The sequence below is a fragment of the Gobius niger genome (assembly GCF_951799975.1).
Source record: "Gobius niger genome assembly, chromosome: 1".
Taxonomy (NCBI): domain Eukaryota; kingdom Metazoa; phylum Chordata; class Actinopteri; order Gobiiformes; family Gobiidae; genus Gobius; species Gobius niger.
Window position 1 is genome coordinate 72,152,123 of NC_136852.1, and position 27,399 is coordinate 72,179,521.

The 27,399-nt window shown below is 42.5% G+C and overlaps 1 protein-coding gene across 1 annotated transcript; it reads left to right on the forward strand.

The window, feature by feature from the left end:
* Window positions 1-7,041: 7,041 nt before the first annotated feature.
* LOC306977964 (rab5 GDP/GTP exchange factor-like) lies at window positions 7,042-24,610 on the forward strand (the record flags this gene model as incomplete). The annotated part of the gene is made up of 9 exons (XM_079576408.1): window positions 7,042-7,088; window positions 10,662-10,836; window positions 10,911-11,035; window positions 17,492-17,643; window positions 17,714-17,783; window positions 19,930-20,065; window positions 20,183-20,277; window positions 21,930-22,186; window positions 24,260-24,610. Exons 2-9 carry the CDS (start codon window positions 10,679-10,681, stop codon window positions 24,608-24,610), a joined length of 1,344 nt encoding a protein of 447 aa, XP_079432534.1. The 5' UTR covers window positions 7,042-7,088; window positions 10,662-10,678.
* Window positions 24,611-27,399: the final 2,789 nt, after the last annotated feature.

Consider the following 27,399-nt stretch of genomic DNA (forward strand, 5'->3'; position numbering starts at 1 on the left):
TACTCAAAAATACGTGAATGTGCCAAGGCAACACTTCAGGCATGTTTTTAATGAGGGAATGACATAATAACATGATGTAAAGCTTGAAAAGGTCCATTTTGCATAATACCCCCCCTTTGTCAAACCAATAGGTGCATATTTTTACCCAGTGTCAACTCATTAAAAATGGCTCAGACCTTGTTTAGAACTGGTTTAGTCCTGGTTTAGTCCTGGTTTAGTCCTGGTTTAGTCCTGGTTTAGTCTCACGGGGAGGGCACACAGCTGAAGTTCTTTTGTTGTGTCTGAGAATTTCAAGAGATATGACACATGAGCTTCTCAAATTGAAGATCTTCACAAACCCTGGGTCAAATTCTTCAAGCCGTGACCTTTGACCCGTGCTTCGTTTGTAAATGAGTATTTTCAGGAACACTTTTGGGTCTGATGTGATGGATTCGGGTCTCATCGTCGTCACAAGTCTCTAACAGGGTAATCCGAATATTAAAATGCTGTAAAGGAAACAAAAAAAAGATGTGGAAATATATCTTTATGTTTTCTGAAATTGCCAAGTTTTCTATCTTACAGCATCTTATTGTAAGTATATTATAAGTGCTTCAGACCTAATGACCGATCATAAAATCCCGAAACCTCTGCTCTGCTGGCGCGAGGGGAGTGAAGAGTTGAATCAGGCTTAAAAACAGATCCCGAATGCGAGGGGAGTGAATGTTTTCCTCTGAATCCGTCAGGCTCAGGTCGCCGCCTTCAGAAAAGGGCCATTTCTGTCCGACCTGACCTTTGACCCCAACATTCCAAGGCTCTGGTTGGTCTGAAACCTCGTGCATTTGGAGAAGAGGAGGGTAATCATTTACATTTAGCCTGGTCAAGAGCCAGTACTTGGAAAAGAGTTGTTGTTGTTTTTTTACTCTTAATTGATTCTCCCACAGTGGAAATCTGTTTGTCAAAAACTTCATGTTGTTTTCATCAGAGTGAAGAGCGATTTAGTTTATCTCTGTGCATTAATATCACTGATGCTTAGTGTTTGGACTGAACATTGTGAAACTCAACTGCTCAAAATGAAACACTGACTGACAACTTTACCACCATTGAAGCGAAACATGTTTTTGCATTAATAGTTTTGAAGCCTTTAGAGAAATTTAAGACAAGGCAAGATTAACCTCTTGACTCCCGCCTGAACCAAGAGGATCTTTTTCCTCACGTCATCAGATTTTTTTCCCATCATTTTTTTGTTGGGTATTCAACTCATTTTTGTAACCTTTTCGTCATTTTTTGTCACATTTTTGGCACATTTTTGTCACATTTTTTGTAATTTTTTGTCATTTTTTAAATCAAATTCTTGTCATTTTTTGTGACATTTTTGCCATTTTTTCAAACACTTTTCGTCATTTTTTTGTCAATGTTTTCTCACTTTTTTGTCACATTTCCATCATTGTTTTCATCTCAGTTTTGTTGCTATTTTCACAGCTTTTTTCTGGTGGGAGTTAAGGGGTTAAGCACAAATACACACGGCAGTTCAAAGTGCTTCACAGTTTCATAAAATTACAAGAAAACAAGTTTTCAAGAGAACTGTTTTCAGCCTGGATTATGACAGAGTTTAGGCCTGTCTCACATCCTCGTGAAGACTGTTCAGATTTTAGCTGCATGAAACTGAAACCGCAGCCTCACCATGTTTAGTCCTGACCAGAGCTTAATTTGTAAATGTGTATTTTCAGGAACACTTTTGGTCTGATGTGATGGATTTGGGGAACAGGCCAAAACATTTGCTGGAACACTGTCATTAACCCCTTAACTCCCACCTGAACCGAGCACATTTTCTCCAGTTTGGCTTTACCCCAGTCCAAAAGCTTCTGGAAAAAAAGCTGTGAAAATAGCAACAAAACTGAGACGAAAACAATGATGGAAATGTGACAAAGAAGTGAGAAAACATTGACAAAAAAGTGAGAAAACGTTGACAAAAAAGTGACGAAAAATTGATGAAAAAGTGTCAAAAATGTCACAAGAAATTGACCCAAAATTGACCAAAAATGTGACAAAAATGTGACAAAAAAACAACAAAAATGTGACAAAGAAACAACAAAAATGTGACAAAAATGACAAAAAAAATGAAGAAAAAATGACAAAAATGTGACAAAAAATGACAAAAAAGTTACAAAAATGAGTTGAACACCCAACAAAAAAATGATGGAAAAAAAATCTGATGACGTGAGGAAAAAGATCCTCTCGGTTCAGGCGGGAGTTAAGAGGTTAAACACCATTATATCAGATCAAATCTTTACCGGATCTTCCTAAACATTTCCCGGATCTTCTACCCTGAAAAACTGAAAATGGGGGAATGCGCTCCTCCAAACAGGGGATCAAATGAAGCACTGATCCTGACCCTAGAAACCACCAGGAGCCCCCTCCCTGAGATGGTTCATGCGGCTGTCACATGTCAGAGACTTTGAGGCTAAACCATGACTTGTAACAAGCAGAGCTGTTTTAAATTCTACTCTCTGAGTGACAGGAAGAATCTGTTAAACATTTAACAGTTTAATGGTTTAAGGACCTCAGTAAACCAGCAAAAACAGCTACGGAGCCCGACAGGGGACACGGATGAGATAAAAAATAATAATAAAAAGGGGGTCATTATGTCGGGGTCCTGATTTTCTAAGTCAGGGGGGGAACGAGACAGTAACTCATGGCCTGAGATAACCCCACTTTTTAACCTCATCCATGCAGGGGCGGACTGGCCATATGTCCATTCTGTAAGAGCACAGAAGGGCCACCAGTCCCGCCTCAACCGAGCTTTACCCAAATCTAAAAGCTAAAAAGAAAAGCATCAAAATAGCGAGAAAAAGCGGATGAAAAGTCAACAAAAACATGAGAGAAACACGGACAAAAAACCCTACAAAAACGTAAGAAAAACACAACAAAAAATTATAGAAAAAATGATTAAAAAAACAACAAAAATATGACAAAAATGTGGCGACGTGACGAAAAGTTTCCCTCACTTTTGTAGGTCTTAGCTTTCAAATGAGGCGTTGCATTGTTGCTCTCCAGTGGAGGACCTTTTAGATTTGAGTAAAGCCCAGTATAAAAACACATGAATCTAAAAGGAAATCCGTGGAGTATGGTGCACCACAAGGGTCAATTTTGGGACCTTTATTATTTATCATTTATATTAATAATTTTGCTTCTGTTTCTACGACCACCTTTCCCGTTCTTTTTGCTGATGATGCCAATAAAAAAATAATAATAAAAAGCCGAACTGGGGAAAATGCACTCGTTAGTGTTAAGGCGGGGGGTAAGAGGTTAAAATATATATTTGTGGAAGTGCACAATTACGCTAATTTGGGCCAGGCTGGTCAGAATCCAGGGCTGTTTTTCAGTCCCAGTCCGCCCCTGCATCCATGTCCCCTGGCCCGTAGTTCTTATATAAGGAAGTGGTGGAAAATGTCACCTACGGTAAATGTACTTTCTTTTATGAGCAGCTGTGCTGATTCATACTTTACTAATAAGGTGACCAGTTGCCAGGTAAGGGAGTGTCAGTACATTATTGCTTCCTCTTCCCTGTGCTATTTTAATTACAGTCTGACAGGCTGGAACAACAAATACATCTTAAATCATCCAGAAAGATACAACACAAAATAAATAATCTTCAACTGGACATTTATTGTGCAGAGTTGTTGACGTTTCGAGAATCATCCAATTCTCTTCTTAAAGGGCCAAAGACACTCCTTTATGAGCTTCTTATGTCTGATGAACGTCACATGTAGCAAATCTATAGCTTCATGGTGTAAGAAACTATCCTACTACTTATTTTGGATCCAGCACGCAGGTTCCTTTGGATGTTGGTGCCGATTTGTTTTTAGCCAAAGGCGATACTTCCCGTCAGATCTTAAACTGGGAAGTGGTGACAGTCACACCAGGCAAAACCTGCTTGTTTGGCAAGTTTTACAAGTACATTTTTCAAGTACATGTAAGTGGTTAAAACAGGTCGTGCTGCTTTAGAGATAGACAATACACAGATGTGGATATACATTTATAATGCATATGATCAAATACTTGATCAAGTGTAGGATAAAACAACAATAAAACAGTCGTCCATCTGGGCATAGAGTTCCCCACGAGTCGAGTATTGCATCGGTGACCATTCCTATTTGCAACAAAGTTATTAAAAAACAACTGTCCTACTTTGGACTGTTTTAATTAACCTCTTACCACCCGCCAAAACCAAATGCATTCTCTCCTCTTTGCCGTTGTCGTCACTTTTTATTTCCCTTATGTGTTTTTATTTTGTCTCTTTTTTATGGCACTTTTGTGCTGTTTTATCACATTTTTTGCTGCTCTTTTGTCACTTTTTTGCTGAATTTTTGTCACTTTTTTGCTGGATTTTTGTCACTTTTTTGCTGGATTTTTGTCACTTTTTTGCTGGATTTTTGTCGCTTTTTTGATGGATTTTTGTCACTTTTTTGCTGGATTTTTGTCGCTTTTTTGATGGATTTTTGTCACTTTTTTGCTGGATTTTTGTCACTTTTTTGCTGGATTTTTGTCACTTTTTTGCTGGATTTTTGTCGCTTTCTTGCTGGATTTTTGTCGCTTTTTTGATTGATTTTTGTCACTTTTTTGATTGATTTTTGTCACTTTTTTGCTGGATTTTTGTCACTTTTTTGCTGGATTTTTGTCGCTTTTTTGCTGGATTTTTGTCACTTTTTTGCTGGATTTTTGTCACTTTTTTGCTGGATTTTTGTCACTTTTTTGCTGGATTTTTGTCGCTTTTTTGCTGGATTTTTGTCACTTTTTTGCTGGATTTTTGTCACTTTTTTGCTGGATTTTTGTCACTTTTTTGCTGGATTTTTGTCACTTTTTTGCTGGATTTTTGTCACTTTTTTGCTGGATTTTTGTCGCTTTTTTGATGGATTTTTGTCACTTTTTTGCTGGATTTTTGTCACTTTTTTACTAAATTTTTGTCACTTTTTTGCTGGATTTTTGTCGCTTTTTTGCTGGATTTTTGTCTTTTTTTGCTGGATTTTTGTCACTTTTTTGCTGGATTTTTGTCGCTTTTTTGCTGGATTTTTGTCACTTTTTTGCTGGATTTTTGTCACTTTTTTGCTGGATTTTTGTCGCTTTTTTGCTGGATTTTTGTCACTTTTTTGCTGGATTTTTGTTGCTTTTTTGCTGGATTTTTGTCACTTTTTTACAAAATTTTTGTCACTTTTTTGCTGGATTTTTGTTGCTTTTTTGCTGGATTTTTGTCACTTTTTTGCTGGATTTTTGTTGCTTTTTTGCTGGATTTTTGTCATTTTTTTGCTGGATTTTTGTCACTTTTTTGCTGGATTTTTGTCTCTTTTTTGCTGGATTTTTGTCACTTTTTTGCTGGATTTTTGTCACTTTTTTGCTGGATTTTTGTCACTTTTTTACTAATTTTTTGTCACTTTTTTGCTGGATTTTTGTCTCTTTTTTGCTGGATTTTTGTCTCTTTTTTGCTGAATTTTTGTCACTTTTTTACTAAATTTTTGTCACTTTTTTGCTGGATTTTTGTCACTTTTGTACTAAATTTTTGTCACTTTTTTGCTGGATTTTTGTTGCTTTTTTGCTGGATTTTTGTCACTTTTTTGCTGAATTTTTGTCATTTTTTTCAATTTACATCCTCATTGTCTTCTCGTTTTTTGTCGATATTTTGAAGAAGCTTTTAGAATTGGAGAATTTGGAGAACAGGAGAAAACAGGTTCAGGTGGGAGTTAAGAGGTTAAAAACAAATGACGGGACATTGAGCAGAGGCTGATCTTTGATACTATGTTTTAATATTCAAGAAACAGCCGTCCTTTGGGCCATAGATACAATATAATAACTTTGGGCACGACGTTTCTACTTAGAAGTTGTAATAAAAAATAAATAAATAAATAAAAAAAATAAAAAAACTGGCATCTATTTTTTGTCACAACTATAGATATAATAATTAAGCAAATTCCTTCATCTCCCTGGAAATATGATATTAGTTCTTCTTAATTCATCCAGGCCCCTCACGTTCAAATCTAGTATTTCCCTGAATATTATTAGTATTTTTAAACCGTTGTTTAACCTCTTACCACCCGCCTAAACCGAATGCATGCTGTCCTCTTTGGCTATAGGCCTGTGAAACACCTCATTTGAAAGCTAAGTCCCGCAAAACGTATCTTTTTCCTCGCGTTGTTGCTGTGTTGTGTCACCTTTTATGTTTTTTTTTTCTTTCTTTTTTTCACATTTTTGTCAAATTTTTGTTCAGTTTTTGTCAATTTTTTTGTTGATGTTTTCTCACATTTTTTTTCAATTTTTTTTTCACTTGTTGGTTGAACTTTTGTCATCAGATTTTTTAAGTGAGTATTCAACTCATTTTTGTAACTTTTTTGTCATGTTTTGGTCAATTTTTTACCACATTTTTTGTAAAAAATTTTGTCGTTTTTTTTGTCATATTTTTATCACATTTTTGTAATTTTTTTGTCACATTTTTGTCATTTTTTCGTCATTTTTTTCAATTTTTTGTCATTTTTTTGTCCATTTTTTGTTCACTCTTTGGCATTTTTTTGTTGCGTTTACATCCTTGTTTTCTTCTCATTTCTTTGTGGCTGCTTTGGTGCTTTTTTCCCAAGAAGCTTTTTGATTAGGGTAAAGCCAAACTGGAGAAAATGAGCTCGGTTCAGGTGGGAGTTAAGAGGTTAATGAACTCAGAGCACGTTTCCTGCGCGGACCTTCACAATAAAAGCACGTCATGGTTTAAGTTCCTCAGTGTTATGATTAAAGCTAAATCCACCGACACAATAAAACATATCGAGTCTGAATCAAAGTCTCTGATGAATAAACCGTGTCTTTCTCATGTTTGTCGTTAAAAAAAACATGAAGTCCGTCTGAATCCACTTCCGGTTCCCTGAAGCAGCTGCTACACTTTCGGCTAAACCGCCTCCGACTTCCCTCGTCTCCTCCAAACTTTGCCTTTTTATCCGTTTTTACCGTAACTACATCTCTGTCTCTGTGGTCTGGGATCAGGAAAACCGTAACAAACTCGCTTCGAAAAGTTAACTGAAGCTACAAAAGTCTCCTTTTCGAGTGAAGTGCCTCATGTTTTTGTCGGATAGCAGGTGAGTTCCGTGTGTTTGACATTAGCATACATGTGTAACTCGGCGTTTCAGTGGAATAGCGCTTATATAAATGTACTTGTGTGTGCTAACATTAGCCTGTTGCTCTAATCTCATCCCTCAGCTGACTGTCAGGCTGCGAGGCTTTACCCTTAGTCTCAAAAGACCCTTATGCTGTGCTAGCTTTGGTGTTTGTGTCTGTGAACTCCATCCCCAAGTCTCCATAAGTGGCAAATACTTTGATACAGAGCTGCTAGATTAAATATCTCGTCTCCATGTTGTCTTATTATGTGTAAACTCTGCTAACTTTGCAACATAAACCTCTCTCTGCTGCTCTGAAAGGTCATTCTGGTGTGACTGAAGCTGTTCATGTTTCACTGTGGCCTCAATAGATTCCTTTTCCTGGGTGTGTTTTGGAAAATCTGAATGACAATCCCAGGGCTGCACTGGCTAGAACTATTCTGAGTTTAGTTTGTCTTTCAGTGAACATTACAACCTTTTACCCGAGCATATGTTCAGTTTCACCCAAATCTAAAAGCTTCTCGACTGGAGCCCACAGCCTCGGCCGGTGTGACGCCTCATTTGAAAGCTAAGATCCACAGAACTGATCTGGGCCTGATCCCGTCAGATCTCAGTAGAGGAAGGGCCTGGCTGAACTCGGATAAAAAGCTGGAGGCCTGTGCTACTGTAATGCCCTGCTTTCTGGTCTTCTCAGAAAGAGGATCTCAGGTTTTACAACTTTTACAAACTTCAGCAGCTTGTGTCCTGACGAAGACCAGGAGGCGGGACCACGTTACACCGGTTTGAGAATCGCTGCATTGGCCCCGTGTGTCTCAGGATCGATTTTAAAGTTATTTTAATGGCTTTTAAACGTCTTAATGGTCTTGGTCTTTCAGAACTGCTTTTACCTTACGAACCTTCACGACCCCTTCGCTCCTCCGGCAGGGTCTCCTAGTTATTCCTAAAGTCAACAAAAAGACTCAGTATCACGGCCCTCGCCTCTGGAACCACCTGAGGAGGAGCTCAGACCTGAGGAAGAAGAAGAAGATCTTTATTTATATAGCGCCTTTCACAGACATATAGTCACAAATCGCTTCACATGAGACAATGTACATTCATTCCACACTCGGTGGTGGTAAACTACGTTTGTAGCTTCAGTTTCCCCTGGGGGAGACTGTCAGAGGCGGTTTCGCGACTACACACGTCTGCGCCAACGGACCCTCTGACACCACCATACATTCACTCACATACATCATTCATCCTGGCCTATTGTGCATGTTTTTAGTGGTAGGGGAAACCGGAGTACCCGGAGGAAACCTACGCAGACACGGGGAGAACATGCAAACTCCACACAGAAAGGCCCCGTCCCTGGTGGGAATCGAACCCGGACCTTCTAGCTGTGAAGCGAGAGCACTAAACGCTGCGCTACTGTGCCGCCCGGAGGAGGAGCTCAGGGCTGAGGAGGAGCTCAGACCTGAGGAGGAGCTCAGACCTGAGGAGGAGCTCAGACCGGAGGAGGAGCTCAGACCTGAGGAGGAGCTCAGACCTGAGGAGGAGCTCAGACCTGAGGAGGAGCTCAGACCTGAGGAGGAGCTCAGGCCTGAGGAGGAGCTCAGGCCTGAGGAGGAGCTCAGGCCTGAGGAGGAGCTCAGGGCTGAGGAGGAGCACAGGGCTGAGGAGGAGCTCAGGGCTGAGGAGGAGCTCAGGCCTGAGGAGGAGCTCAGACCTGAGGAGGAGCTCAGACCTGAGGAGGAGCTCAGACCTGAGGAGGAGCTCAGACCTGAGGAGGAGCTCAGACCTGAGGAGGAGCTCAGACCTGAGGAGGAGCTCAGACCTGAGGAGGAGCTCAGGGCTGAGGAGGAGCTCAGGGCTGAGGAGGAGCTCAGACCTGAGGAGGAGCTCAGACCTGAGGAGGAGCTCAGACCTGAGGAGGAGCTCAGGGCTGAGGAGGAGCTCAGACCTGAGGAGGAGCTCAGACCTGAGGAGGAGCTCAGGCCTGAGGAGGAGCTCAGACCTGAGGAGGAGCTCAGGGCTGCAGAGAACGTTCAGGTTTTTAAGAGCAGCTCAAGACCCACTTATTTAGCTTAGCTTTTAACTGACATCTATTTATTTAGTCCTAATATATAAAATATATGGGAGGTTGTGCCAGGCGTATTGTTGTAAATGTAATCTGTAACGGAGGGACTGGCAGCCTCACTTCCGTCAGTCTACACTAGGGCAGCTATGGCTACAACAGCAGCTTACCACCACCGAGTATGGCGTGAATGAAAAATGGCAGTGCTTTGAGAAACTTGGTAGCACAGGCTTGTAAAGAGCAATACAAGTGTAAGCCATTATTATTATCATTATGATCTAAACGGAGCTTTTTCCTTAAAATTTCCGATCAAATTTTTGCCACTTTTTCATTTCTTTTTTGTCATTTGTCATTTTTCGTGGAGAAAATGCGCTTGGTTAAATTTGATTAAGATAAATTCGACCGCCCTCATCAAAACACTGATTGTTACTTTTGCTTATCGTTATTGACGGGCATTTGTTCTTTCACAGTCGACTGAATGTTCTTCCTCACAGCTGACTGAATGTTCTTCTTCCTCACAGCTGACTGAATGTTCCTCTTCCTCACAGCTGATTGAATGTTCTTCTTCCTCACAGCTGACTGAATGTTCTTCTTCCTTCACAGCTGACTGAATGTTCTTCTTCCTTCACAGCTGACTGAATGTTCTTCTTCTTCACAGCTGACTGAATGTTCTTCTTCTTCACAGCTGACTGAATGTTCTTCTTCTTCACAGCTGACCAAATGTTCTCCCTTCACAGCTGACTGAATGTTCTTCTTCCTCACAGCTGACTGAATGTTCTTCCTCATCACAGCTGACTGAATGTTCTTCCTTCACAGCTGACTGAATGTTCTTCTTCCTTCACAGCTGACTGAATGTTCTTCTTCCTCACAGCTGACTGAATGTTCTTCCTCCTCACAGCTGACTGAATGTTCTTCTTCCTTCACAGCTGACTTAATGTTCTTCTTCCTTCACAGCTGATTGAATGTTCTTCTTCCTCACAGCTGACTGAATGTTCTTCTTCCTTCACAGCTGACTGAATGTTCTTCTTCCTTCACAGCTGATTGAATGTTCTTCTTCCTTCACAGCTGACTGAATGTTCTTCTTCATCATCACAGCTGACTTAATGTTCTTCTTCCTTCACAGCTGATTGAATGTTCTTCTTCCTTCACAGCTGACTGAATGTTCTTCTTCCTTCACAGCTGACTGAATGTTCTTCCTCACAGCTGACTGAATGTTCTTCTTCCTCACAGCTGACTGAATGTTCTTCTTCCTCACAGCTGACTGAATGTTCTTCTTCATCACAGCTGACTGAATGTTCTTCACAGCTGACTGAATGTTCTTCTTCCTCACAGCTGACTGAATGTTCTTCTTCCTCATCACAGCTGACTGAATGTTCTTCTTCCTTCACAGCTGACTGAATGTTCTTCTTCCTCATCACAGCTGACTGAATGTTCTTCTTCCTTCACAGCTGACTGAATGTTCTTCTCCCTCACAGCTGACTGAATGTTCTTCTTCTTCACAGCTGACTGAAGCCTAACGATGTGGACGGACAAGCAAAGAGGGATCCGAATGTCCCAGCAGGAGCTTCTGTGTAAGAACTCCTGTGGGTTTTACGGGAACCCGGCGTGGCAAGGCTATTGTTCCAAATGCTGGAGAGAGCGCGCCCGCTCGACAGACGCTCACCGGCAGGACCTCAGGTACTGCCCCCCAACCCCCCGAAACACTGTAAAGAGTCACAATAACTAAACGTGTGCGTCTGTTTAACACTCAGACCCAACAATGATCGAGCGCCCGTCGACTTCTCCAAGTTTGAGGAGAAGAAGAACACGGAGAAGGCTCGGCGCATTGACACGGTGCGGAGGCTCTTCTGGGGCGGCTCCACTTCGCCCAAACAAGGTACGGATGATCTCCTCAGCAGTGTTCATTTTGACAACATATTTCAATTTAGTTTTAGTCTTTTGACGAAAATGTAGTTCAATTTTAGTCTAGTTTTAGTCAAAAAAAATCTTAAATTTGAGTTTAGTTTTAGTCGACTAAAATTGCAAGTAAATTTAGTCGACTAAATTTAAGACGAATTTAGTCGACTTTGCATTGATAATATTCATTATAATCATATTTAATCTTGTTCCTCTGCTTCATGGAGCTGCTCCACATGAACAAAGCTCAGAGCTGATCCTTTGGCTGAGAATTTACATGATCTGAGGCTCTTTCAGACGGTCAATAGAAGTTTGGATGATTTTAGTCTCTCCTTTTCATTTTTATTTAGTCTTATTTTAGTCGACTAAAATATCTGGACATTTTAGTCATAGTTTTAGTCTCGTATAAAACTTTTAATATAGTTTTAGTCCAATTTTAGTCGGAAAAAATATCACTTTGACTAAAATTAAGAGGTGTCTCAGCTTAAAGGGGCGAGATGCAAGTTTGTCATTTTATACTCGCTACTGCCACCTCAGGTCATATGTGTAACTGCAGCTTCTATATTAAAGAGGGGGTATTCTGCTTTTTTCAATCACATAGCACCAGTCTATATCACACTACAATGATGACCAAACCTTCTGTTGGTCTGTAAATGCAGTAAATTAGAATAACTGTCTTGTATAAAATTGCTCTCTCAAAATGGCTGTAGTGAATGTCTTGAAATAGGCCTCTGTCTCTTTAAGAACCTCTGAGCCTTTCAGACACGCCCCCTCCACACGCTGTCTGTGGCATCAGTGGGGAGGGGGTTCTGCTGAGGAGCAGTGGTTGGTTACTCGGCTGGTGACGAAAGCTCGGAGGCGTCTCCAGGAGGTGGGGGCGTTCCTAGGAGGACTCGGGCAAACCTATCCCTAAAATGGCCGCCATCAGAGTTTTTACAGATTACTCAAAAATACGTGAATGTGCCAAGGCAACACTTCAGGCATGTTTTTAATGAGGGAATGACATAATAACATGATGGAAAGCTTGAAAAAGTCCATTTTGCATAACACCCCCCCTTTAAGCTCGTGTATGACGGCACTTGGGACCTGATTTAACACCTTTTTGTGTGAAAGTGCAGTTGTGGTGAACTGGTCTGAGCTCATTCTACACATTAGGACACATTAAGGCCTCTTTCTGTTTGGTCTGTTCACTTAACAAACAGCCTCTGGCACTAAGGAGCTCAGCCTCACGTTAGGACAGTAAACAAGGGCAGGGCTGCACAATGTGTCGCCAAACTGTCCTTGTCACAGAATTATGACGATCTGACGACATCTGACTTTTTTTTTGTTGTAAACTCAGCCAAAAACAAACAATGCATTGAACTTATAAATGTTTAAAAGTTCAGTTTCAGTTAAACATTTACTAACTTAGTTCTTGTTTTGGTCCTGATGTAGGCTTTTTTTCAAGTCTTCTTTTGACACAATCTGCTGAAAAACAAGTTAATTACGGTTAATTAATGGTGAATTGAATTATCGCAATAATATTATCGTGATATTGGTCAGTGACTTCATATTTACTTGGTTGTCTCACTGACACTTCTCATTCATTCTCATTCATTTGCTTCTATTCAAAGATTCAAAGATTATATTTGTCAATTCATTTCACAGTTCTCTCGTCCTTGGTGGTGGAGCAGGGGGTGGGGGGAGAGGGGTGGAAGCACAGGGAGGGCAGGGAAGGGAGGGAGTTCAGCTTCCCGATGGCCTTGTGTATGAAACTGTTCTTAGACTATCTATAGTCCCTCTGTAGAAGAACCTCACAGTGATGGAGCTGGTCAGGATGCTCTCTATAGTCCCTCTGTAGAAGAAACACACAGTGATGGTCAGGATGCTCTCTATAGTCCCTCTGTAGGAGAACCTCACAGTGATAGAGCTGGTCAGGACGCTCTCTATAGTCCCTCTGTAGGAGAACCACACAGTGATGGAGCTGGTCAGGACGCTCTCTATTAGGGATGGGTACCGTTCGTTTTTTTTCGATACCAAGTACTTTAACGATACCTGCTTTTCGGTTCCGGTGCCTTAACGGTACTTTTTTCGATATCTATGTTATTTTAATTCAATAAAAATAACGTGTATTAAAAGTATAGTTCAGGAAAAAATCCTAAAACGGCACCGCAGAAGCTACACAGGAGCAGCAGCGTCGCCTGTGACTTCATGTTTTGAGCACAATTTCCACTTTAGCAGTAATAAAAAGAAAGAAAGGACGTTTTTACCTCTTAAGCTGCAGAGACAGGACAGATCCACATCAGGACATGGTTTTCTTTCAGCTAAACTTTTCTAAACACACTGCGCTGTTCGACGAAGCAAAAGCAACTTCACAGTCAAAGATCCTTACATGGTGTGAGCCTCACTCTGCCACTAACAATTTACCAAAACTGGACCAACAATGTCTAATACAGAGTGAGCGCTCACTTTCAACAAACAACAAACAATCTTTGATATTCCTGTCGCTGCAGCTGCTGGAAAGTTGTAAACAAGAGCACGTAAGCTCAGCCTCCGGGTCTGTCGCTAAAGGTAAAGACGTATTTCTTGTTGTCACTGCTCTTTTTTGCTTTTCAGTTTGACTAAAAGCTCAAGTTTCTTATTCAGTCCTGGTCTAGTCCTGGTTTATAACTGGTTTTGTTTAGCTCTGGGTTTTACCCGGTGTAGTCCACGTCCTGGCTCAGTCCTGCTCAGTCCTGACGCAGACCACGGCTCTGTCATCTCTATTACAGAAGTTTAGCAAGTTTTGCTTCGCTATAAGTTACATCTATAAAATATGTCTTTGCTTCGCTCCATTTGCGCTGAAGCGGGTCAGTATCTGCGCACACGTTCATGTAGCTTTTTTGAGACTCACTGAGGGTCACATATTGACGTCTGGAGAGAAAAAGAACCGAAAGTTGGCACCGAAAGAATTAAAATTTTTCGATACCGCCCCCGACCGGAGCTTTTCGGTCGGTTCCAAGTAGGAACCGTTTAACGGTGCCCATCCCTACTCTCTATAGTCTCTCTGTAGAAGAACCTCACAGTGATGGAGCTGGTCCCTCTATAGTCCCTCTGTAGGAGAACCACACAGTGATGGAGCTGGTCAGGATGCTCTCTATAGTCCCTCTGTAGAAGAACCACACAGTGATAGAGCTGGTCAGGATGCTCTTTATAGTCCCTCTGTAGAAGAACCACACAGTGATGGAGCTGGTCAGGATGCTCTCTATAGTCCCTCTGTAGAAGAACCACACAGTGATGGAGCTGGTCCCTCTATAGTTCCTCTGTAGAAGAACCTCACAGTGATGGAGATGGTCAGGATGCTCTCTATAGTCCCTCTGTAGAAGAACCACACAGTGATGGAGCTGGTCCCTCTATAGTCCCTCTGTAGAAGAACCTCACAGTGATGGAGCTGGTCCGGACGCTCTCTATAGTCCCTCTGTAGAAGAACCTCACAGTGATGGAGCTGGTCAGGATGCTCTCTATCGTCCCTCTGTAGAAGAACCACACAGTGATAGAGCTGGTCAGGATGCTCTCTATGGTCCCTCTGTAGAAGAACCTCACAGTGATGGTCAGGATGCTCTCTATAGTCCCTCTGTAGAAGAACCTCACAGTGATGGAGCTGGTCAGGATGCTCTCTATAGTCCCTCTGTAGAAGAACCTCACAGTGATGGTCAGGATGCTCTCTATAGTCCCTCTGTAGAAGAACCACACAGTGATAGAGCTGGTCAGGATGCTCTCTATAGTCCCTCTGTGGAAGAACCTCACAGTGATGGAGCTGGTCAGGATGCTCTCTATAGTCCCTCCTGTAGAAGAACCTCACAGTGATAGAGCTGGTCAGGATGCTCTCTATAGTCCCTCTGTGGAAGAACCTCACAGTGATGGAGCTGGTCAGGATGCTCTCTATTGTCCCTCCTGTAGAAGAACCTCACAGTGATAGAGCTGGTCAGGATGCTCTCTATAGTCCCTCCTGTAGAAGAACCTCACAGTGATAGAGCTGGTCAGGATGCTCTCTATAGTCCCTCTGTAGAAGAACCACACAGTGATAGAGCTGGTCAGGATGCTCTCTATCGTCCCTCTGTAGAAGAACCTCACAGTGATGGAGCTGGTCAGGATGCTCTCTATAGTCCCTCTGTGGAAGAACCTCACAGTGATAGAGCTGGTCAGGATGCTCTCTATAGTCCCTCTGTAGAAGAACCACACAGTGATAGAGCTGGTCAGGATGCTCTCTATAGTCCCTCTGTAGAAGAACCACACAGTGATAGAGCTGGTCAGGATGCTCTCTATAGTCCCTCTGTAGAAGAACCTCACAGTGATAGAGCTGGTCAGGATGCTCTCTATAGTCCCTCTGTAGAAGAACCACACAGTGATAGAGCTGGTCAGGATGCTCTCTATCGTCCCTCTGTAGAAGAACCTCACAGTGATGGAGCTGGTCAGGATGCTCTCTATAGTCCCTCTGTAGAAGAACCACACAGTGATAGAGCTGGTCAGGATGCTCTCTATCGTCCCTCTGTAGAAGAACCTCACAGTGATGGAGCTGGTCAGGATGCTCTCTATAGTCCCTCTGTAGAAGAACCACACAGTGATGGAGGTGGTCAGGATGCTCTCTATAGTCCCTCTGTAGAAGAACCTCACAGTGATGGAGCTGGTCAGGATGCTCTCTATAGTCCCTCTGTAGAAGAACCACACAGTGATGGAGCTGGTCAGGATGCTCTCTATAGTCTCTCTGTAGAAGAACCACACAGTGATGGAGCTGGTCAGGATGCTCTCTATAGTCCATCTGTAGAAGAACCACACAGTGATGGAGCTGGTCAGGATGCTCTCTATAGTCCCTCTGTAGAAGAACCACACAGTGATGGAGCTGGTCAGGATGCTCTCTATAGTCCCTCTGTAGAAGAACCTCACAGTGATGGAGCTGGTCAGGACGCTCTCTATAGTCCCTCTGTAGAAGAACCTCACAGTGATGGAGCTGGTCAGGACGCTCTCTATAGTCCCTCTGTAGAAGAACCTCACAGTGATGGAGCTGGTCAGGATGCTCTCTATCGTCCCTCTGTAGAAGAACCTCACAGTGATGGAGCTGGTCAGGATGCTCTCTATAGTCTCTCTGTAGAAGAACCTCACAGTGATGGAGCTGGTCAGGATGCTCTCTATAGTCTCTCTGTAGAAGAACCACACAGTGATAGAGCTGGTCAGGATGCTCTCTATCGTCCCTCTGTAGAAGAACCTCACAGTGATAGAGCTGGTCAGGATGCTCTCTATCGTCCCTCTGTAGAAGAACCTCACAGTGATGGAGCTGGTCAGGATGCTCTCTATAGTCTCTCTGTAGAAGAACCACACAGTGATAGAGCTGGTCAGGATGCTCTCTATCGTCCCTCTGTAGAAGAACCTCACAGTGATGGAGCTGGTCAGGATGCTCTCTATCGTCCCTCTGTAGAAGAACCTCACAGTGATGGAGCTGGTCAGGATGCTCTTTATAGTCCCTCTGTAGAAGAACCACACAGTGATGGAGCTGGTCAGGATGCTCTCTATAGTCTCTCTGTAGAAGAACCTCACAGTGATGGAGCTGGTCAGGATGCTCTCTATAGTCTCTCTGTAGAAGAACCACACAGTGATAGAGCTGGTCAGGATGCTCTCTATCGTCCCTCTGTAGAAGAACCTCACAGTGATGGAGCTGGTCAGGGTGCTCTCTATAGTCCCTCTGTAGAAGAACCTCACAGTGATGGTCAGGATGCTCTCTATAGTCCCTCTGTAGAAGAACCACACAGTGATGCTGGTCAGGATGCTCTCTATAGTCCCTCTGTAGAAGAACCTCACAGTGATGGAGCTGGTCAGGATGCTCTCTATAGTCCCTCTGTAGAAGAACCTCACAGTGATGGAGCTGGTCAGGATGCTCTCTATAGTCCCTCTGTAGAAGAACCTCACAGTGATGGAGCTGGTCAGGATGCTCTCTATAGTCCCTCTGTAGAAGAACCTCACAGTGATGGTCAGGATGCTCTCTATAGTCCCTCTGTAGAAGAACCACACAGTGATGCTGGTCAGGATGCTCTCTATAGTCCCTCTGTAGAGGAACCTCACAGTGATGGTCAGGGTGCTCTCTATAGTCCCTCTGTAGAAGAACCTCACAGTGATGGAGCTGGTCAGGATGCTCTCTATAGTCCCTCTGTAGAAGTTGCACATAACGGAGGCTGGGACTTTGGCTCTTCTCAACTTGCGGAGAAAGTTTGTGTATTAGCTCCTGTGGGATTATAGTGCTGAATGTTGGGCTAATTCTCATTATCTGGAGCAGTTTTCCTCTTTCTTAATGATCACTCTCAGCTTTTAAACAGCTCAATCGTGTTGAATTTGCTTTTTCACCATCAGTTGGCGCCTCTAAGCCTAGCGACACAGTGTGATGCAGTTTATATGAATATAATACAACCTATGTGTGATGTACTTCCAGAGTCGACAGAGCTTCAGGGCAGCGCGTTGAAAGCCTACCAGAGCCTGGAGCCCGGAGACTTCCCCAGTTTCCTGAAGATTCTCCGCAGCGCCCCCTCCCAGCGCCTGCAGTCCCGCTGCACCGCCTTCCTCAACACCATGGAAGCCTATCACGTAATGAGTGTAGTACTGACTGTGATTATTTACGACGTCACTTTCTGAAATACTGCGTTCTCCTGCGCAGGACTTGCCAGTGCAGAAGCAGTCGGATCTAGTCCAGGATTTCTACCAGTCCTTTGCAGAATATTTTACTGGTGAGTTTGTTCATCCACAAGATTGTAAATACAGGGGAGTTTGAATGCAGGATTGCGGGTGTAAATTAGTCAATGGCTACAATCCTTTCACGTTTTAACCTCTTAACCGAGGACATTTTCGGCTTTACCCAGATCTGAAAGCTCCTTGAAAAAAAACCTTAAAATAGTAACAATAGCACAAAACCCCCCCGACAAAAATACGACTTAAGAGTGATGAAAAAGCAGGAAAAAGCGCCAAAAAGTGAGGAAAAAAGCGATTAAAGCATGATAGAAACTTGTTAAAAATGTGATAAGAACGCAGTCACAATTAGGGATGTACCGATCCGATCTGTGGTCCTGGATCTGCAGCGGCTCCAGGTTTACCACCAGATTCCACGTTCTCCGTGCTCGCCCGCTCCACTCCGCCCCCCGCAGCAAATGCGTTGCTATGTTGAACGTTTAGAAACATTCCACATCGTCCACTCCGAGGGGCCTACGTCGCCTCTCCGCCTCGCCATGATAAAAATACGGATCAACCCTATTTCCGGGTCCGTCTGCGTCCCGTCAGCTCCGGCCGGATCAAGCTCCACAGTTCAGACGCACCAAACGGGAGAGAGAACGACAACAATATCCGCATTTTCAGCGGACTTTATTTTAAAGAAAATGTCACTATTTCACACAAAGTGACCTCGATAATTCCCTCTGGGGAGTTTGTTATCACAAAAACAATCACACGACCCGATTAAGCTTCTGTTGCTTTCGTTCACGTAACTTTTTTTTCTGCCTCTCTCTCCCTCGCGCATGAGGGGGGCCACATGAGGGGGGGCACAGGCTTCATGCTTTAACGCGCCATAGCTCGCATGCTTATGAATAGTTGTTTATTATTTTATTGGGAGTTTTATTTCTCAAAGTCGTTGCTTTGTGCGCGTGCTCCTCGTGGAGCTGGAGCACTGGCGGAGAGGACCGGGGCGGACTGAAGCGGAGACAGTGGGCGTTGATGTCGCAGCCGTTCGGGGTCGGGGGGAGCTGAATGGAGCTGAGCGCACAGGCGGATGATGTGGAATCCCGGGGTTATCGCAGCACAGCAGTAAACCTGCGACTGGAGCCGCTGCAGATCCAGGACCACAGATTCACGGCCTTCATGCTATCGCTAAGCTGGATACTGATTTATTTGATTTGATTTATTCTTTTTATTGTGTCTTGCACATAAGAGCCCAGCCCTCATTGGCTCACAAGACACATTTCAAAACAGAATTCAGATGGAGCTGCCAAAACAAATTCACAGAAACTGTAGATCACAACAGAACAACGTCTACTATTGTTAACCTGCCGCTAACACCTGCTTCTGAAAAACTTTCTAATTTAAAGCAGTACTAAGGAACGTGTTTACCTTAATAAATCCTCTCCGTAGTCCCTGTGGGGGTAACACAAGTGTTTATGGGATGATTGGAGGGTCTTTCATCTCCCCCTGGTGTCTCTGGCCAGAAAACCATGTTTGCAACTTGACTGCCACCGGTCCGGAGAAAGCAATACACACTAATGTAATCACGAAGAAGAAGCTAACATGCTAACGGGCAAAGCTAACTGCGGGCTAACGTCACTTTAAACAGTATTTACAGCCAAGTTTGAGTGAAAAAAAATATTTCCATTGTATAATTGGATGCACAGTATCCCTCTCTCCCTTCGCCTTTCCTGTCAGCGTAGTATTTACTCTCCAAGACAATTAATAAGTTAAAAAATCATAACTTGCTACTACACCTGCAGTTGCGCTTACGGCCTCTAGGGGGAAGAGTTACTTAGTACTGCTTTAAAATTCAAAAGTATAATATACACAAAAATATAATTATCCAAAAAGACTGTATCGGATCGGTATCGGCCAGATGAAGTGTCTAAATATCGGATCAGATCGGTGCATCCCTAGTGACAACGTGACCAAAAAGTTACAATCTGTTATGCAGGTCTTAGCTTTCAAATGAGACGTTGCACTGGCCTATCGGCATCGAGAAGCTTTCAGATCTGGTACCTGGAGAAAATGCACTTGTTTAAAGTGGTAGTTCAGAGGTTAATTTATTTATTTTTATTTATTATTATTATTATTATTATTATTATTATTATTATTATTATTATTATTAATCTCGTGGCTGTTTGTTCCTCTGACCGTTTTCAGGTTTGTCCGAGGCTCAGGTGAACCAGATAATGGAGCACATGGAGAAGCTGGTCATGACCCGTTTGCACAAGTGGGTTTTCTGCCATGACTCCTGTGATGATGAACAAAAGGACCTGGCTCTGCAGAGGAGGATAAGGTCAGTATGAAGCACCTCCACCTGACCCTAAACCCAGGCTCCTCCAGCTGATCATGAGATTTGAGCTAAAACTGACAGTACGTAAGGAGTAAGTAAGGAATCGTCGTGCATTTGCAGGTCCTTAAACTGGGTCACTCCTGAGATGTTGGAAGTGCCCTTTCCTGACACAAAGGCGGGCGTCACGGGAGACCCCTTTCTGCCTGCCATCACTGGTAACTAACACACACATGACTCTTTTCTGTTTGTCACCATCGCAATTTCCCGACACAGCACGTCTGATCAACACAGCGCGAAAAGGCAGGAGGAAATGTGTGTTTCTTTGGATGCATTAAAAGTTTTCTACGGTGAGCCAATTCTGGTAGAGGGCGCTCTGGGAGTGGCGCTACCCAAAGGTTAAAGCAGGGGTGCCCAAACTTTTTGTCTCCGAGGGCCAAAATTAAAAAGTGCCTGTGAGTCGCGGGCCAAACACTTCAATGTCGAGCACAAAACACACATAAAACTGCAAATTATACTAGCTACTTTTTTACTACTACTTTTTTTCATTGCCTTTATTTTCCGATAGCCAACATTTGCATTTGATTCTATCCATGCAAATGACATGCTATATTAAAACAAATGGTAACTATGGCAAAAGCCTAATTTTAGTAGAATAAAATCAACAATTCAGTTGCAAAAAAAACAAAACACTTGTATCTACAGCACCTACAGTAACTTTACCTCATTCGTTCCCCTTAAAGAAAATGCCACATTAGATTATTTTGAAAGTGTCAGTTCAGCATCAATTCTTTTAAGTCAATTTTTAACATATACTGATGTTGATGTAACAACCTTTGCAATAAAAGTTGGAAAACTGTGAAAGTTTTGGGGCCAGTTCGGTGTTTAAAGCGTTAAAGTTACAGCATTTCGACTATTTTCCACATCCACACAGAGCCCAGTGACAGCAGGACTGAAGGCTGTGCAGAATCTATTTTTTTTATATTTTTATATTTACCTTTCAGACTGCAGGAAAATTACAATTTTTTGTAATTTTTTTGTAATTTTTTTGTCCATTTTTTTCATCACATTTTTGTCTTTTTTTTGGTCACATTTTAGTCATTTTTTTGTCACATTTTTTGTCACATTTTTGTAATTTTTTTGTCAAATTTTTGTCATTTTTTGTCACATTTTTGTAAATTTTTTTATACATTTTTTATCATTTTTTAATCAATTTTTTGTCACATTTTTGCAATTTTTTGGTCAAATTTTTGTCATTTTTTCATACATTTTTTGTCAATTTCTTGTGACATTTTTGTGACAATTTTGCCACTATTTCATCAATTTTTCGTCACTATTTTGTCAAATTTTTATCAGATTTTTGTCATTTTTTTTGTCATTTTTCCTTCAATTTTTTTGTCATTTTTTTGTCACATTTTAGTAATTTTTTGGTCAAATTCTTTTAATTTTTTGTCACATTTTTGTAAAAAAAATTATCCATTTTTTTATCATTTTTTAATCAATTTTTTGTCACATTTTTGCAATTTTTTGGTCAAATTTTTATCACATTTTTGTCATTTTTTCATACATTTTTTGTCAATTTCTTGTGACATTTTTGCCACTTTTTCATCAATTTTTCGTCACTATTTTGTCACATTTTCATCATTGTTTTTGTCTCAGTTTTGCCAAACTAGAGAAAATGTGCTCGGTTCAGGTGGGAGTTAAGGGGTTAAAATGCTGTCCCAGTGATTTTGTGCGTAGACTGAACAATCAAAATATTTTACATTTTGTGACGATTAAATATTAATTAGACTTCAAATCCAAACCTGACTTGACTTGGGACTTTAGTGACTTACTCCCACCTGTTGCTAAACGGTCCTGTTTCCGACAGCCATCATCGAGGTGGATGCGAAGCGCGCCCCCCAGGACAAACTGACGTGCGTGTCCAAATGCTGCCACCACATCTTCGAGGCCCTGGCCATCTCCAACAGCGAACCGGCCAACGCCGACGACTTCCTGTCCGGCCTGGTGTACGTGCTGCTCAAGGCCAACCCACCGCGGCTCCACTCCAACATGCAGTACGTCATCCGCTTCGGCCTCCCCCACAGCCTGATGGCCGGCGAGAGCGGGTACTTCTTCACCAACCTGGTGGGTGATGTCTGATTACATTTCTCCAATCCAACTGTATTTATATAGAACATTTCAACAGGAAAGGATGAGGGAGGAGGGGGTCCACATCATGAGTTTCTCTCCTTTTATGCCCATAGCAGCCAGTGATGCAGAGGTATTCTTTACAGCAGGACATGGTGCGTTGTCATGATGAAGATGATGTTGTTCGGGAAAACACGGCTCTTCTTTTTGTACCATAGAAGACAGTGGTCAGTCAGAAAGAGGTCATTTTCACACCTTCAGGGATCCTAAAGGGACTGACCAGCTCTCTCCCCATGATTCTGGCCCAAAACATGACTCCGCCCCCCCTTACTGACATCACAGCCTTGTTGGGACATGGTGGCCATTCACCAACCATCCACTACTCCATCCATCTGACCATCCAGGGTCACACGGCCTCATCAGTAGGGATGGGCACCGTTAAACGGTACCTACTTGGAACCGACCGAAAAGCTCCGGTCGGGGGTGGTATCGAAAAAATAAAATTCTTTCGTGCCAGTTTTCGGTTCTTTTTCTCTCCAGACCCGCATTGAGTCTAAAAAATGCAGGTATGTGCAGATAATGAGCCGCTTCAGCGCAAATGGAGCGAAGAAAAGCCATATTATAACTATAACTTACAGACTTCACAGGCGCGAGAACTGGAGTAGCCTATGAACTGGCGAAGCTACAACGTACTAAACTTTTGTAATAGAGATGGCAGAGCCGCGTCAGGACTGAGCCAGGTCTAAACCAGGACTTACTCCGGTCGTAAAACCCAGAGCTAAACTAAACCAGGACTAAACCAGGACTGAATAAGAAACTTTAGTTTTTAGGCAAATTGAAAGCAGTGACAAAGACGTCTTTACCTTTAGCGACAGGAGGAGGCGGAGCTTACGTGCTGTTGGGCGGAGCTAACGTGCTGTGGTTTACACTTTACATCAGCTGCAGAGACGGGAATATCCAGGCTGGTTTATAGAAAAGTGAGCGCTCACTCTGTATTAGACATTGTTGGTCCAGTTTTGGTAAATGATCAGTGACAGAGTGAGGCTCACACCATGTGAAGATCTTTGACGTGTGGAGCTTTCGCTTCGTCAAAGTGCAGTGAGTTTAGAAAACTGTGGATCTGACTCTGCAGCTCAGGAGGGAATAATGTCCTTTCTCTCTCTTATCTCGGCTTAAGTGGAAATTGTGCTGAAAACACGCAGTTACAGGCGACGCTGCTGCTCCTGTGGAGCCTTTGTTGTGCTGTTTTCGGTCTTTTTCCTGAATGATACTTTTTATACACGTTAATTTTATTGAACTAAAATAACATTGGTATCGAAAAAAGTACCGTTAAGGCACCGGAACCGAAAAGCAGGTATCGTTAAAGTACTTGGTATCGAAAAAAAATTAACGGTACCCATCCCTACTCATCAGTGAACGAGACTGTTTGAAAATGAGTCCTCATGTATTTCTGAGCCACTGCAGCCGTTTCTGCTTCAGCTTCAGTGAACAGTTTAGGGGAGGCCGGAGAGAAGGTTTATGCACAACTGCAGCCTCTGGAGGGTCCTACACCTTCATGTTCAGGAGACTCCAGAGGCACCAGCAGCTTCAGATACCTGTCTGCTGCTTTGTAGCATCTGTTCTCTTAATCTGATGTGTTTGTCTGGCAGAAACCGTCCTCATTGTGCCTTTATCTGCACAAACCCGCGTGTGTCTGAATCATCCACAAATCTCTTATCTGTACGATGATTAAGCTAAATCTTTAGTGAAATATCGAAGGTTTTCATACCTAGACCAAGTGTACCGTTATTTTTTGTAAAAATATACTGGTACTAAATTATGTGTCATATAGAACCATTAAACAGAAAAATAATGTTCATTTATTTATGTTCCTTCCATTTCATTTCTTTTGCATTTCTATTATTTGAGGTGAAACAACCAAGAAACTTCCTTTTTACAAAAGGGCGGGAAAATGTCCAAATTTTCCATATTTTTTCCCAATTTTGCCCCAAATTTCCCCAGTTTTAATTTTCCAACTTGGCTTTCACTTCGTTTCCCCTGAGCTTGACCACATTTCTCCCTCTGTTCCAGTCGTGCGCCGTGGCCTTCATTGAAAAACTGGACGGCCCTTCTCTCAACCTGAGCCCTGAAGAGTTCGAGGGCTACATGCTGCGTCAGAGAGCGCCCTCCGCTGGACACCGGCGGGACCAGGTGTGTAAAAGCACGCAGCACCTACTGGAGGAGCTGAGAGTCCGGCAGGAGAACCTGGACCAGGGCATGGGCGCGCTGAGCACACAGCTGCACACGTGGATGGAAACGGTCACCGCGCAGTTAGACGAGACCACGGCCAAGTTCGCTCTGGTCCAGAAGGAGTTAACGTCCCAGCAGTCGACCGGCCCGTCCCCTCAGGCGGAGGGGCCGTCCCGGCAAACTGACTGTTAAACTACACATGTTACAAAACAGCGGGGGTTCGGTTTCTGCTGCAGACTCTCAGAATGTCACGGGATGTTCAGCTGCTCCCATTTTGTGATTCAGTGTCTCAAATGTTGTAAAAATGTCCATGTGTTCATTGGTTCAGGGACCAAATCATCCTTAAGGGGGTGTGTCTGTGGGGTCGCTTCTACTTACTCCTGGAGCCCTCGTTTTTATGTGGTACTTGAGCACCAGAAACCAACAGGGCCGCACGACAGAAGGAAGTCAATTATGCAATAACTTTGTATTATCACCTGCTCTCAGTATAATGTATAGGATCTAATGATGAGGTTCATGTGGTGCTCAGTGACCGTCTCGCCTCCACATCCTTTTTACACTCATTTGTTCCACAGACTTTTGAATATGAAGACTAGAGACGCACCGATCCCATATTGGTGTCAGATATTGGAGCCGATATCCGGTATCGGCTACAAATATCTGATGCTGAACCAGTTTTGGCTTTCACCGCTTAAAAGGAACAGGCCTCCGTTTTTAACATACTGAGATATGTTCTTACCTTAGACGAGTTCATGTGTACCTGTCTGGTGTTCATGCGTGTCCTCAGTCACGTTAGCACAGACGGCGTTAGCATTTAGCCTCTGCTCCTCTATAGCTCCAAACCAGGTGAAGATAGAAGCTACCAAGCTCTTCCACGTTTTCCCTATTTAAATATGGTTACGTGAAGTGTTCCACTACAAAGTATTAAACAATGTGGATTTTCTAAGCGGATAAAAGGGGAACTATATTGTATGGCGTAATAATATTATAATATAATAATACCAGGAGTAGTTCGACATCCGTGCAGTAAAGTTAAGATATTACTGTGCGGATGTTGAAGTACTTCACGTAACCATATTTAAATAGTGAAAACGTGGAAGAGCTTGGCTTCTGCTTGGAGCTATAGAGCTCCTCAGTCCCGCCTCCTCTCCGGTCCGGAAGTAAAACTCCCCTTGCTTTGAGACCGTGTTGATTTGGAATAAAGTCTTTAACTCCGTAACTCCGTCAGCTTGGGCTGAATCCAGCTCTGTGGTTATAAAGCGACCGCAAAGTCAGACGCAGGTGAAAAAAAGCACGTATGAGATCGGTCTAGTTTAACTGCGAGCCTTCGTCCTAGAACTACATTACCCAGGATGCTCGGGAGTCCCATGATCTACTACGAGGCTTTTGATTGGTGGAGCTTCACGTTCCCACACGTGTTTATTTATTGTAATGTAGAAAACATATTATAAACAATGTATTCAAACATAATGCAGGCAGAGAGTTGACGTTTTATCCATGTCTAACACTGAGAGTAAGAAAAACGTCAAAAAAATGTTCCCAACGATCCAATTAAACGAACCACCGATCATTTTTATTCCAATTAGCCTGATTCAGATTGTTTAATAGTAAAATAATATAGAACTTTTGTCTGCAAAGTAAAAGAAACTGGCCGTGTTTGCTGAAAACCTGGTTGCCTTGACCAGCGGGCGCGATGTCGCAATGGTTCTTGGGATACGGAGTTTCTATAGTCAGGAAGTGAATGATGTCACAGCCTTGTACCTTTGCCTTTTCTTCAACATTATGTCTTCTTTTTGGATTGAAATGAAACATTTTATGGTCACAAATTGCTACATAGCTGATTAGCTTTTGCGGTGACGTTAAACTCGTTATATTTGAACTTTTGGAAAATCGACGGTCGTGTAGACGGGGATTTTTTGCTTCCGGAGCAACAAGACCGCGAGGGGCGGGACTGTGGAGCTCTATAGAGGAGGAGAGGCTAAATGCTAACGCCGTCTGTGCTAACGTGACTGAGGACACGCGTGAACACCAGACAGGTACACATGAACTCGTCTAAGCTAAGAACATATCTCAGTATGTAAAAACGGTGGCCTGTTCCTTTAAAAACACAACTTTCACCAACTGCAAGTGAATATGGACATGCTGTGCTGCCATTTTGAAGGGCAGAACCTGGAGAATTCAATCGCTATTATAACCTTTTGGATCACCGTGCAAAATGCCATGGCTAGCAACAATATGCTAAAGCTAGCGGCAACTAATCAAATATAATCGGCCACTGCTGTATTTTAGTTTATGAAATGCTGTTCAAGAATAACTGATATGAAATATTTATAATACTCAGGCTGTAATGATCAGATCACTCTATGTGAGGTGTTTATTCATCTAAAATAGCCGGTTCCAAGGATATCGTGTGATGTTTTTCCATTGGTTTATTAATAGATATCATTAATAATTGCTCTGTAATATAATAACAAGAAGAGACTTTATTGATCTCACAATGGAGATCAGAGATGAACTTTTTCATTCAGAGGAAAACACTTTTAAGAAAGTCTCTTGGTATCGGTTAATATCGGATATTAGCAGATACTCAAACCCCCAGTATCGATATCGGAAGCAAAAGAAGCTGGATCGGTGCATCTCTATGACATCGATCAACTGTGGTCATTCAGGACCATAAAACACACAAAAAAGTTATCTTAACCCCTTAACTCCCACCTGAACCGAGCACATTTTCTCCAGTTTTTGGCTTTACCCCAATCCGAAATGTGAAAATAGCAACAGAACTGAGACGAAAACAATGAGGAAGATGTGACAAAAAAGTTAGAAAACTTTGACAAAAAAAGTGATGAAAAAATGATAAAAAAAAGACAAAAAATGGACGAAAAATGTGACAAAAAATGTGACAAAAATGACAAAAAAATGATTAAAAAATGACAAAAAATGTGACAAAAATGTGACAAAAAATTGATTAAAAAAAGACC